The sequence below is a fragment of the Polypterus senegalus genome, chromosome 2 (genome assembly GCF_016835505.1).
Source record: "Polypterus senegalus isolate Bchr_013 chromosome 2, ASM1683550v1, whole genome shotgun sequence".
Classification (NCBI taxonomy): Eukaryota; Metazoa; Chordata; class Cladistia; order Polypteriformes; family Polypteridae; genus Polypterus; species Polypterus senegalus.
The window spans coordinates 312,894,671-312,908,824 of NC_053155.1; the positions used below are offsets into that span (position 1 = coordinate 312,894,671).

The window sequence follows — 14,154 nt, forward strand, 5'->3', positions numbered from 1 at the left end:
AACGTCACGTGTGTCGGCTTTTTGGCCAGAAGTGAATGCCCGGCACGGGGTCGGTCGAACACAACACAGGTTGAGATAGTTACAGGCATTCAAAAAGAAGGGGTTGGGGGGCAATTGAGACACAAACCTTCACAACGCGCTCGGGTAACACACATAAAAAAAAAAAAGAAAACATAAATGCAGGCGGCGGCAGCCAGCAGCACACTGATCACTGGACGGAGCAGGCGACATAAAACGGGTCGAGTTCCTACTTACAGCCTTTGATAAAATGATAATGGGACATGTTGTCAGCTGAAAGAGCGCCGCGGCTACAGGTTCCAGCATTTCCCCTTTGCCACTGTGGTAACCGAGCAAAGCATAACTGAGAGCCCCGTCTCCGGTTTCGCCTTTACCTCGACATGCATTATTTAAAGAAGATTGAATTCCAACATCATGCGGTGCGCCCCTGACAGCCTGCCTTCCCGGCTAAGCCCCTACTGTCACTCCTCTTTATCACTTCTCTCCTCCTTTCCTCCTCCTCTGTCTCTCTCTCTCTCTCTCTCTCTGTCCTGAACCATGACTCTCACACGTGTTCACCAGGCACCATTGATTGGCACGATTTCAGCCCCCCCACCATCTTTGGGAGGTGGACAATTTCATTGGTCCACCGGCACACTCCTCCAGCTGTGCCGATGCTGCGGCACTGCGACGGCAGCGGCTGCTGCTGCAGTTCTGAAAGGTTCGCCGCTTTTTATGAATGGTGACAGATTCGATGTGTGTGGCCCGGGGGGGGATATTGAGTGGCAGAGTTGAGGGCAGATGTGTGCCCATCTAGAAGCTGGTACGATGTGTTTCAATTCAGGGGAAGCGATTGGAATTTACAACGTGAAACTTAAAGGGCTCAGTTACCTGTGTGTAGGGTTGACTCGTGTAACATTTACCTTTATGTGTTAACAAACCGTTTCTAATCCAAAGCGACTTGTCCAGTCAACATCAGTCTATATGAGTTTCCACTAAGTTTCCAAAGGTAACCAAAGATAATTGACCATCACCATCACTAATGAAGAGTTCTGAACAAAATGCCAGCTTGTTCCAACTCCTACACTACAAGAACCTAACAGCTACCTCCTTAAATCGAAATTGACCAAATAAGAGAGTCTACTGACGCTTCCTAAACACCTTGAGGGAGTCAAACAACAACTTGGCAGTTCCATTGGAGGTGGGCAGCTCATTCTAACAGCTAAGAAATTACACATGAAAAAATGCCTAGACGGAGATTTGATGCCACGCCAAGGTGGCATCACCAGATGGCATTCAAGAACAGCCACAAGTGGAAGAGAAGGAGCAGCGGACCTCACAAGAGGTTCCACATATGTAGGTGGTGCCCCATTGACTACTGCACTCTGTAAGCAAGCATCAAGAATTTGAACATAATACATGCTGCTACAGGGAGCTGATGTAGAAATGTAAAGAGACGAGCGACATGTGCCCACCTCAGCTGGTTAAAAATGATTTTGAATTATCATGTCCTGGTGGCACAGGCCATGACAAATGCCAGCAGAAAGCTGTAATAGTCCAGATGTGTCAATACCAAAACCTGGAGCAGGATTTCTGCTGCATATTCGGTCAGATAGGGTTTGATCTTGGGGATTTTGTATACAACAGACCTGCAAGACCGAGAGGACAATCATCCCACATCCCAAAGACCCATGTGATTGATTTATTGGATGCTCTGAACTAGTTAGTGTGAGTGAGTGTGCCCTGTGATGGACTGACACCCTGTTCAGAATTGGGGACTGCTTTGCTTCCCATGGTACCAGGATAGGGATAAGAATAAGGCTGGAGATAAAGGTAAGGATGAGGATAAGGATAGGGACAGAGATAGGAATAGAAATAGGGTTAAGGAAAAGGACAACGCTAGAGATAGGCATAGGAATAAGGATACGGACAGAGATAGGAATAGGAATAAGGATAGGGTTAAGTAAATGGATAAGGAAAAGTCTAAATATAGGGATAGGGATAAGGAAAATGATAAGGCTAGAGATAGATATGGGGATAGGAATAAGTATAGGGTTAAGGATAAAGAAAAGGATAAGGCTAGAGATTGGTATAGGAATAAGGATTAGGACAGAGATAGGAATAAGAATAAAAATAGGGTTAAGGAAAAGGCTAGAGATAGGGATAGGGTTAAGGAAAAGTCTAGAGATTGGGATAGGGATAAGGATACGGATAAGGAAAAGGATAAGGCTATAGATAGATATGGGGATAGGAATAAGGATAGGGTTAAGGATAAAGAAAAGGATAAGGCTGGAGAGAGGTATAGGAATAAGGATAGGGATATGGATACGGTGTCAGGGATGCCAGCTCGGCCGGGATGCCATGAAGGACCGGAAGAGAGCGTGCGCCCACCTGGGATCACGTGGGGGCTGCCACCCTGGTTGCTTTGGGGGCCACAGATAGAGGGCTTGGAAGCCCAACCCTGTAAGGGCCCATGGTCACTGCCAGGGGGCGCCCCAATGCCTTTGGAGCTCTGGACCTCAGCACTTCCATCACACCAGGAAGTGCTGGGGGGAAGAGAAGCAGGGACACCCGGAGTGCTTCCGGGAGTACAGCCGGCACTTCCGCCACACTGGGGCATGTTGGTGGGTGATTGCCGGGGAGCACCTGGAGCACATCTGGGTGAGGATAAAAGGGGCCGCCTCCCTTCATTCGAGGATGGAGTCGGGTGGAGGCAGGACAAGGCAGGAGAAGCGAGAGTAGAGGCGGCCCGAAGAAAGGCGTTGTGTGGCCAGGACTTTGGGGGGTTTGTGCGCACTGTCAAACATTGTAAATATTGTAAATAAATGTGTGGTGGTGGAAAACAACTTGTCTGCCTGTCTGTGCTCGGGTTCCATTCACAACGGATACCTCAAAAATTTTGTAAATAAAATTGTTCAGTGGTAGCACAATACAGTGGATGGATGGATGGATGGATGGATGAACAGTAGGAGGAGATGCAGCAAATCAAGCCAATAATACATTTAACTTGGCCTTAATATTCTCAAACACACTTAATCCAATTAACAGTTGCACAGAGCTGAAGCCAATTCCAGTCGTACTGGGCACAAGGCAGGAGTGCACAATCCGTCAGACGGTCTCCTAATACATTTAAATGTGGGCCAAATTAGAATCAACAATTAACTTGGAAATGTGGAAGAAAAAAAAGTAGCAGAGGACGCTCCCATTGACATAGGGAGAACATGGAAACTCTGTATAGTCAATGACAATGAAGTTTGAACCTAAAAATGCTAGATCTCTAAGGCCTGTGACATCCCTTAATCATGTATCGATGCAATCACATTTGATTTAATTTGGATTCTCTCACTCAGTATTCCATACCACACTTTTCATAATGAGCATTTGTGGCTTGAATGCGTTTACAGAGTGTAGAAAATGAGCCACTGATTTCAGAACGTAATCTGTATTATTGTTGTTTAGGAGTGGCACGGTGGCACAGTACTACTACTGCTGTCTCACAACAAGGAGGTCAGGTTCCTCCCTGTGTAGAGTCTGCATGTTCTCCTGTTGTCCATGTGATTGTCCATCTGTGGTCCAGGGCAGGGTATTTGGATTGGAAATGATACATTTTTCAGTGTGTGTGTGTTTCCTTGCTCAGGTGATGATCCTGCCTTGTGTCAAATGCTTACTGGGACCCCCAATGACCTCATTCTGGATAAGCAAGTTAGGAAGATAGATGGATGAATGGATGGGTTATGTTTTGGCTGACGTCTTATACATCCGGATGTGGTAAATTAACAGTGGTTTAGAAACATTACCTCACAAGCAGGTTAAGCAACTCATTCAGGGTCACACCATAAGGCAGAGCTGGGCTTTGAACTGGTAATAACTTAGTGGTGAGACCTGCCAGTTAAGAGTTGGCACAGAGGCCTCATGGAGAAGGTGCCCTGGGTTCAAATGCCACACTTAGTCAATGGCTCACTCAGGGTTACACCATAAGGCAGAGCTGGGCTTTGAACTGGTAATAACTTAGTGGTGAGACCTGCCAGTTAAGAGTTGGCACAGAGGCCTCATAGAGAAGGTGCCCTGGGTTCAAATGCCACACTTAGTCAATGGCTGGGTGGGGTCTGCAGATTTCCCTGTTTTTTTTTTTTTTCCCCAGACACCACAGGTTATTTTTTATTCCCAAAGACATACGAGTGAGATGCCCAATGGTGCCCATTTACCTTAAATTAGACATAGTGCCTTTCATCAGATTAAGTGTATCGGTAAATGCCCTGTAATTAAGCAAACTGTTTTATATATGGTGTATGCTATTTAGATGAAGGATCTTTGGTTTATATAGTGCCTTTCATGAGATGAAATATGTTGGTAAATGCTGTGTAATTAAGTAGTTTTTTTTATTATATAGTGCCTTTCATTAGATTAAATGTGTTGGTGAATCTCATGTAATTAACCAATCTTTTTATATATTCCCTTTCATTAAATTAAATTAAATATGTTGCAGCATGCAGCGTAATTAAGGATTTTCTTTTCCCATTAGTACCTTTCATTGGATTACATGTGTTGGCAAATGCAGTCTAGTTAAAGAGTGTATATAGTGCCTTTTATTAGAATAAGTGTGTTGGTGAGCATTTTGCAATCTTTGTTTTATTTACAGTAGTGTCATGTATTGCATAGTGTCAAGGTGCAGCAGGGGTTATGCTGTTGGGGGTCCCTGGGTGCCACAAGGGGGTTCTCAAGCAATACTGTACAGGACTTGTGGGGAGTATTTCAAGATTAAAGACTCAAGGAGTCAGAGTTGAGAGGCAGTGGGCAACACTCAACTGGAGGAGGATGGAGATGAATAACTGGCTTTTGGGCCGTATTTCATTATTTTGGTGCATGTTGAACAAAAAAAAATCCATTCTTTGAACCTGTGACTGTGTCATCATTATTGGGTCTGGTGGCTGGGGCTCATGGACGCCTCCTTCTTCTTCTTCTCTCGGCTGCTCCCGTTAGGGGTCACCACAGCAGATCATCTTATTCCATATCTTTCTGTCCTCTTCATCTTGCTCTGTCACACCCATCACCTGCATGTCTTCTCTCACACATCCATAAACCTTCTCTTAGGCCTTCCTCTTCTCCTCTTACCTGGTAGCTCTATCCTTAGCATTCTTCTCTCATTATACCCCTCATCTCTCCTCTGCACATGTCCAAACCAATGCAATCTCGCCTCTCTGACTTTGTCTCCCAACCGTCCAACTTAAGCTGACCCTCTAATGTCCTCATTTCTAATCCTATCCATCCTCGTCATACCCAATTGCAAATCTTAGCATCTTTAACTCTGCCACCTCCAGCTCTGTCTCCTGTTTTCTGGTCAGTACCACCGTCTCCAACCCATATACCATAGCTGGTCTCACTACCATCCTGTAGACCTTCCCTGTCACTCTTGCTGATACCCGTCTGTCACAAATCACTCCTGACACTCTTCTCCACCCACTTCACCCTGCCTGCACTCTCTTCTTCACTTCTCTTCCACACTCCCCGTTACTCTTTACTGTTGATCCCAAGTATTTAAACTCATCCACCTTCACCAACTCTACTCCCTCATCCTCACCATTCCTCTGACCTCCCTCTCATTCACACACATGTATTCTGTCTTGTTCCTGCTGACCTTCACTCCTCTCCTCTCATATCTCCACCTGTCCAGGGTCTCCTTGACCTGCTCCCTACACTCACTACAGATCAGAATGTCATCAGTAAACATCACAGTCCACAGGGACTCCTGTCTAATCTCATCTGTCAACCTGTCCATCACCATTACTAATAAGAAAGGGCTCAGAGCCGATCCCTGATGTCATCCCACCTCCATCGCTTCTACCGCAGACCTCACCACGGTCACACTTCCCTCATACATATCCTGTAAAACTCTTACATACTTCTCTGCCACTCCCGACTTCCTCATACAATACCACAGCTCCTCTCACTCACCCTGTCATTTGCTTTCTCCAGGTCCACAAAGACGCAATGCAACTCCTTTTGGCCTTCTCTAAACTCCTCCATCAACATCCTCAGAGCAAACATCACATCTGTGGTGCTCTTTCTTGGCATGAAACCATCCTGCTGCTCGCTAATCATCACCACACTTCTTAACTGATCTCTCACTTCTCTTTCCCATAACTTCATGCTGTGGCTCATCAATTTTATCCCCCTGTAGTTGCTGCAGTTCTGCACATCCCCCTTATTCTTAAATATCGGCCCACCAGTACACTTCTTCTCCACTCCTCAGCCATCCTCTCACTTTCCAAGATTCCATTAAACAATCTGGTTAAAAACTCCACTGCCATCTCTCCTAAACACCTCCATGTTTCCACAGGAATGACATCTGGAGCAACGGCCTTTCAATTCTTTATCCTCTTCATCACTGTCGTTACTTCCTCCTTGCTAACTCCCTTCATAATGTTAAACGCTTCAAATCAAGTCTGCTCTTTGTTTCCTGTAAAGGCTCAGCTCTTTTAATCTTTCCTTGTAACTAATCCCCTGTAGACTTGAAATCAGCATAGTTGATCTTCTCTGGACTTCTTAGTATGCCGATTGAATGGGCCGCCACAAGCAGGAAAAGAAAATAACAGAATAACAAGCAGGTGACCTACAAACCTGCATCTCTAGTTGGTTAACCAGCAGGAGACAAAGCGCACAGATAAGAGGAGGCAAGGCCATCATTAGTGTTACGTCATGGAGGTCAGTCCTCGGACCATCACCATTTTGGATTTATATTAGTGACATGGATTTTGGTGTAGTTAGTAAACGTGTCAAATTTGCAGATGGCACTACAATTGGAGGGATGGCAAACACTGAGGAGGCTTTAGGTGCCAAGTGACCTCAACTATTCTCAAACATTTCAGTAATTGCTTACCGCTCTGATGCTGATCTTTCTGATCATAAAATAGGTCATTACGATAGCAATTGACGAGAAGAATTCAGAATTAATTGAAGAATGACGATATTTGATGGGTTCCTCTAGAGGGCCTCTTTCTCTTTCACAATTTGGCTCAAAAACTAATCAACACATCGTCATCTCATAACGGGCTGAAGTTTTGAATTTGGGATTTTTTCATCCAGCTGTTTTAGCTCTGGACGATCCAGAGGGGACTGGGCGGTCTAATGGTCTGGAATCCCTGCAGATTTCATTTTTTTTTCTCCAGCCTCTGGAGTTTTTTTTGTTTGTTTTTTCTGTCCACCCTGGCCATCGGACCTTACTTATTCTATGTTAATTAATGTTGACCTATGTTTATTTTTTATTGTGTCTTCTATTTTTCTATTCTTCATTTTGTAAAGCACTTTGAGCTACATTTTTTTGTATGAAAATATGCTATATAAATAAATGCTGTTGTTGTTGTAAGAAACTGTGACACACAGACAGAGACAGACACGCGTCCATCATTGAGATATCGGTTGTTTCGGTATCGGCAGGATGTTTTCACCTCTTTTCAACGGGTCCACCTCAGATGCCATCGCGGCCACACTGCATTATCCATCCATCCATTTTCCAACCTGCTGAATCCGAACACAGGGTCATGGGGGTCTAAGCATAATTGTATATTAACATATAAGTTCCCACCAGCAATAGTTAGACAATGAAAGGCACTCTATGACATATATTGGAATCCCAGCCAACACAGGGCACAAGGCAGGAACCAATCCTGGGCAAGATGCCAACCCACCGCAGGGCACACATACACACACACCAAGCACACACTAGGGCCAAGTCAGAATCGCCAATCCACCTAACCTGCATGTCTTTGGACTGTGGGAGGAAACCGGAGCACCTGAGGGAGGAACCCACGCAGACACGGGGAGAACATGCAAACTCCACGCAGGGAGGACCCGGGAAGGGAACCCAGGTCTCCTAAGTGCGAGGCAGCAGCGCCCACACTGCATTCATTATTCCCTCTCCCATCTGGAGAACAAAGACTGCTACATCAGGATGCTCTTTGTTGACTACAGCTCTGCCTTTAACACGGTTATCTCCCATAAACTCACCCATAAACTGTCTGTACTCGGCCTGCACCCCACCCTCTGTGACTGGCTCCTTCACCTTCTGACTGGGAGGCCCCAGTCTGTAATAGGATCTCAACAACAACAACAGCATGTATTTCTAGAGCACACTGTCATACAAAAAAGTAGCTCAAAGTGCTTTACATGATGAAGAAAAATAAAAGACAAAACAAGAAATTAAAATAAGACAACATTAGCTAACATAGAATAAGAGTAAGGTCTGATGGACAGGGAGGACAGAAAAAAAAAAAACAAACTCCAGACGTTTGGAGAAAAAAATAAAATCTGCAGGGGGTCCAGGCCATGAGACCACCCAGTCCCCTCTGGGCATTCTACCTGACATAAATGAAACAGTCCTCTTTGGATTTAGGGTTCTCACGGAAGGACTTGATGATGATGGTCATGCAGACTTCTGGCTTTTAATCCATCACTGTTGGAACATCATGGTGGTCTGAGTAGATAATTATCTAGATTACTGTAACGCAATCCTCTCAGGAATACCCAAAAAAGACATAAATAACATAAATAGATAATTAATCCACCATTATCACAAACACAGGCACACCACAGGGATGCGTCCTCAGCCCTAATCCTCAACACCCTGTTCACCCACAAAGACAACATCATCCTGAAGTTTGCAGATGACACTGGTGGGGATGAGGCGGCCTACTTAAGGGAGGTGGACAGTCTGGCATCATGGTGTGAGGACAACAACCTCACCATCAACACAGACAAGACAAAGGAGATGATAGTGGACATGAGGAAGGAGAGGAGACCTCACCGGCCACTGTTCATCTGAGGGCTTGAAGTGCAGAGGGTGAGCAGCATTAAATACCTGGGCATCTACATCAGTGAGGACCTCACCTGGACACTTAACACCACACAGCTGGTCAAGAGGGCTCAACAGCGGCTGTACTTTCTGAGGAGGCTGAGGAAGTTTGGTATGTCGACTAAGATCCTGAGATTGTTGACAGCATCTTGACCAGCTGCATCACCGTGTGGTACGGCAACACTACTGCTGTGGACCACAAACGCCTGCAGAGCGCGGTAAAGACTGCTGAGAAGATCACCAGGACCCCACTGCCCTCTCTGCAGAGCATCTACAACTGCAAAGTCCACAGGAGAACTGCCTCGATCCTCAGGGACCCCACTCACCCCCAATGCGAACTGTTCACACTTCTACCCTCAGGCAGGAGGTACAGACGTATGAAATGCAGGATTTCAAGGCCATTAGACTCCTAAATAACTGACTGGAGTTTGAGTACAGATATAAACCCTTGACACATATTTTTAGGAAGTCACTGTGCACTGGAGAGATTCCAAAGGACTGGAAAATGGCAGATATCATCCCATTATATAAAAAGAGTGACAGGGCAGATCCAAGCAACTATAGGCCAGTAAGCTTAACAAGCATCACAGGAAAATTAATGGAAGGAATTATTAAGGATAAGATTGAGCAACACATGGCAAGGACAGGAGTTATTCTGAACAGTCAGCATGGGTTCAGAAGAGGGAGGTCATGTTTTACTAACATGTTGGAATTCTATGAGGAGGCAACAAAAGGATACGAACAAAGTGGAGCTTATGATATTATTTATCTGGACTTTCAGAAAGCATTTGATGAGGTGCCACATGAGAGGGTGGGCATCAAGTTAAAAGAAGTGGGAGTTCAGGGTGATGTTTTTAGATGGGTGCAGAATTGGCTCAGACACAGGAAGCAGAGGGTGATGGTGCGAGGAACCTCATCAGAACTGGCCGATGTTAAGAGTGGTGTTCCACAGGGGTCAGTGCTGGGGCCGCTGCTATTTTTAATATATATAAATGATTTAGATAGAAATATAAGTAACAAGCTGGTTAAGTTTGCAGATGATACCAAGATAGGTGGATTAGCAGATAATTTGGAATCCGTTATATCATTACAGAAGGACTTGGATAGCATACAGGCTTGGGCAGATTTGTGGCAAATGAAATTTAATGTCAGTAAATGTAAAGTATTACACATAGGAAGTAAAAATATTAGGTTTGAATACACAATGGGCGGTCGAAAAATCGAGAGTACACCTTATGAGAAGGATTTAGGAGTCGTAGTGGACTCCAAGCTATCAACTTCCAAACAGTGTTCAGAAGTCATTAAGAAGGCTAACAGAATGTCAGGTTATATAGCGCCTTGATGTGTCGAGTACAAGTCACAGGAGGTTCTGCTCAACCTTTATAACACACTGGTGAGGCCTCATCTTGAGTACTGTGTGCAGTTTTGGTCTCCAGGCTACAAAAAGGACATAGCAGCACAAGAAGAGGTCCAGAGAAGAGCGACTAGGCTGATTCCAGGTCTACAGGGGTTGAATTATGAGTAAAGATTAAAAGAGCTGAGCCTTTACAGTTTAAGCAAAAGAAGATTAAGAGGTGACATGATTGAAGTGTTTAAAATTATGAAGGGAATTAGTCCAGTGGATCGAGACTTGTATTTTAAAATGAGTTCATCAAGAACACGGGGACACAGTTGGAAACTTGTGAAGTGTAAATTTTGCATAAACATTAGGAAGTTTTTCTTTACACAAAGAACGATAGACACTTGGAATAAGAGACCAAGTAGTGTGGTAGACAGTAAGACGTTAGGGACTTTCAAAACTCGACTTGATGTTTTCTTGGAGGAAACAAGTGGAGAGGACTGGCGAGCTTTGTTGGGCTGAATGGCCTGTTCTCGTCTAGATTGTTCTAATTTTAATTGTTCTAATAACCGTTGGCCACCTCATTCTATCGACCTCATACAACTGTATTTGACTTGTCCATCACACACCTACCTGCACATTACACTTTACACTTCTGTTTTTATACTTTATGCTGCCTCTGCTACTTATTATTTATGTTTATATTTATACGTTGGTTTTGTCATTTGGTGTGGACAGCAAAGAAAGAATTTCATTGTACAGGGAAACGTGTTTCCTAACTGTGCAGATGCTTCATCAACCTCTTTGTGCGCTCTGATCGTAACATGTTTGCCCTGCTGCGCCAAATCCTCAGAAGACATCTGAACTATGGTGGTGAAAAGTGCGTGAAAGGAGACAGCGGATGTATACTAGTCAGGTTCCCGTACGGGCCACCACTAATCTGTACTGCTGCCCCAGGAGAACAACTAAGCCCCGGGTTGGCACACAATTAGAAAACTGCTGGAGCAAAACAGTTCAATACTGAAAATCTATCGGGGCAACGTGACCAACGCTCGTCCTTTGATTTGACCCCTCACCACATGTCCCAGATGAGCATTAAACTATAAGAAGAAGAAAAAAATGACACATATATATTTTACATATCTCTCTATTAGAAAAAAAAAAAAAATCCTGTGGGAGAAAATGACTAGGAGACGATACGTGATCTTCACGTTAAAATCACGGAAGACAAATTAAAGGCCCGCGAGATGAAAGATCACGGGGATATCGAACATGAGATTATAAGCAATAATGAGCAATATCAGAACACGGCCAGCAAAAAAAAAAATCAGTAGAGTAAAGGCACACAGCAATCACAGATACAGGGGTCTCAGTGCATATAAAGTGTTATAAAGGACAATACGTTATAAATGAAACGTTGACGAATAAAAGATCACATTAGCGCAAACAAAAGGAAATCAATCATCAGGACCAGGTGTAACTGAAAAAAAAAAAGCAGGGCCAAGCGAGGTCAGAAATAAAAGGCAAAGAGCAGAAAACAAAGTCTTGTCGCATTCGCATCATTCAATGCACAAAACGTGGATTTACACAATAATGGACCATACGCTATGAGAATCTGTGGTCCCGCAACAGTTAAAGCCACGACAAGTTTAATTTCAAAGAAAACACAATTCGGTCAGGTGTGTATTTATGATCACGGAGAAGCGATCTCAACGCGAGCAGCAGAGACACGAAGTGGCAAAAAGGACAGCGGCTGTACAGGCTTTAAAATGATCAAAGGGCAGTGCGACAGCAGCTGCCAATCCCCTTCACAACGCGAGCAGCGTTATACATCCTGCCAGAAAGCGATTTGCCCACGCCCAGGGCCGGAAATAAAGGACAAGTATTGCTTTTACAACGTCACATGAGACAAGGCAGTGAGCCATCATTTAAAACTAGTCCACGGACATCTAACCTAGCAGTTGTTGGATTGCTTGTGGCAGACACGCTTCATGTGCTCCCAAGCACTTAAAACAACGACAAGCAACAAGCAAAACACGCAGCTCACCAAAAGCAGAAAGCCAGCAGATGATCCGACCGCTTCTACTTAGCATGCGTTCAGCCACCCTAAACCCCCTTTACAACGTGAACAGCAGAGACACGAAGTGGCAAAAAGGACAGCGGCTGTACAGGCTTTAAAATGATCAAAGGGCAGTGCGACAGCAGCTAATAATTCCTCCCCTTCACAATGCAAGCAGCGTTATTCATCCTGCCAGAAAGCGATTTAACCACGCCCGGAAATAAAGGACAAGTATTGCTTTTACAACGTCACACGAGACAAGGCAGTGAGCCATCATTTAAAACTAGTCCACGGACATCTAACCTAGCAGTTGTTGGATTGCTTGTGGCAGACACGCTTCATGTGCTCCCGGCTCTTAAAACAACGACAAGAGACAGCAGCAGAAAGCCAGCAGATGATCCGACGGCATCTCCTTAGCGTGCGTTCAGCCGCCCCCCTTCACAACGCAGGCAGCATTATATGTCCTGTGAGAAAGAGATTTAACCACGCCCGGAAGTAAAGGACAATTAATGTTTTTACAACGTCACATGAGACAAGGCAGTGAGCCATCATTTAAAACAAGTCCACGGACATCTAACCTAGCAGTTGTTGGATTGCTTTTGGCAGACACGCTTCATGTGCTCCCGGCTCTTAAAACAACAACAAGCGACAAGCAAAACGCACAGCTCGCCAGCACCAGAAAGCCAGCAGATGATCCGACCGCTTCTCCTTAGCGTGCGTCCAGCCACCCTATCCACCCCAAATTCCTTTACAACGCAGACGGCAGAGACACGAAGTGGTAAAGGACAGCGGCTGTACAGGCTTTGAAATGATCGACGGGCAGCGAGACAAGCAGAACAGGCACAACGATATTTGCATAAGGACACGCCCCCTTTTACTGTATTGTTCCAAGTGAACCGCATTACTTTTGAACAGTAGGGCAAAAAATTGAAACCAAGTTTCCGCTGTGTGCTGAAGGTTTTCTTGAGGTTATGGAAGCTGATTTATGGTGGGTTGTATTCGATAAGCTGGCACACCTGTCGGGCACCAAACACCACAAAAGCAAACTTTACTTCCACACCAGACAATGTGTCATAACTTCCTTAAACATTGTATTGTTTTCAATGAGTATAATTAAATGTGCAATGTTTGCAATTGGTTGTTGTTACATTACTGATGTAAACTGAGTACTGGGGGTTGACCCTGAAAATACTTTCTAATGGTTTATTGATTGGCATATTTATTACAGTGCATGGATTTCTGGTTATGGTTAAACATTCCCTTCTGTTGGAATGTGTTGTAAAGAAAAAAACAGTTATTTACTACAAAGTTATACTGTAAACCAAAAATATTGTCACCTTATTTATTGCGGTAAAATTCTGGCAACCCAGCAGCCAGTTTTTTTATTGTAAAAATAACATTTTTATAGACCTAAAAATACTGTGACTATTTTTTTCGCTGTAAAATTCTGGCAACCCAGCTTTAACAGTTTGTTTTTTTTTACAGTGTAGCTTCACCAAATCCCCAAACCTTCATGTCTTTGGATGGAAAGCTGAGCGCACAGTGGAAACATGCAAACTCCAGGCAGGGAATACCAGCGACGTGACTCCTTATGAGACAGCAGCGCTGCCCCTCTGCCACCGTGCCACCCCATATGAGTAATAAATTAACAGTGTTCATTATTTAAATGAAATTAACAATTTATCTGTAAAGTGTAACATGCATACTTTAATGGATTTTATCATGAAAGTAATCCATCCATTTTCTAACCCGCTGAATCCAAATACAGGGTCACGGGGGTCTGCTGGAGCCAATCCCGGCCAACACAGGGCACAAGGCAGGAACCAATCCTGGGCAGGGTGCCAACCCACCGCAGGACACACACAAACAGACACCAAGCACACACTAGGGCCAACTTAGAATCGCCAGTCC

General features: G+C 44.5%; 1 protein-coding gene across 2 annotated transcripts in view; it reads right to left on the minus strand.

The window, feature by feature from the left end:
* myo16 (myosin XVI) overlaps positions 1–14,154 on the minus strand; it is a 743,507-nt gene that overhangs the window by 611,765 nt on the left and 117,588 nt on the right. The window contains exon 1 of one of the 2 annotated variants that reach the window (XM_039745918.1): positions 256–484. The exons of the other annotated variant lie outside the window; for it this stretch is intronic. Within the exon in view, the coding sequence (XP_039601852.1) occupies positions 256–283 (28 nt within the window). The 5' untranslated portion in view covers positions 284–484. Of the gene's footprint in view, positions 1–255; positions 485–14,154 lie in introns of those variants that run through there. 2 annotated transcript variants of the gene reach the window in all.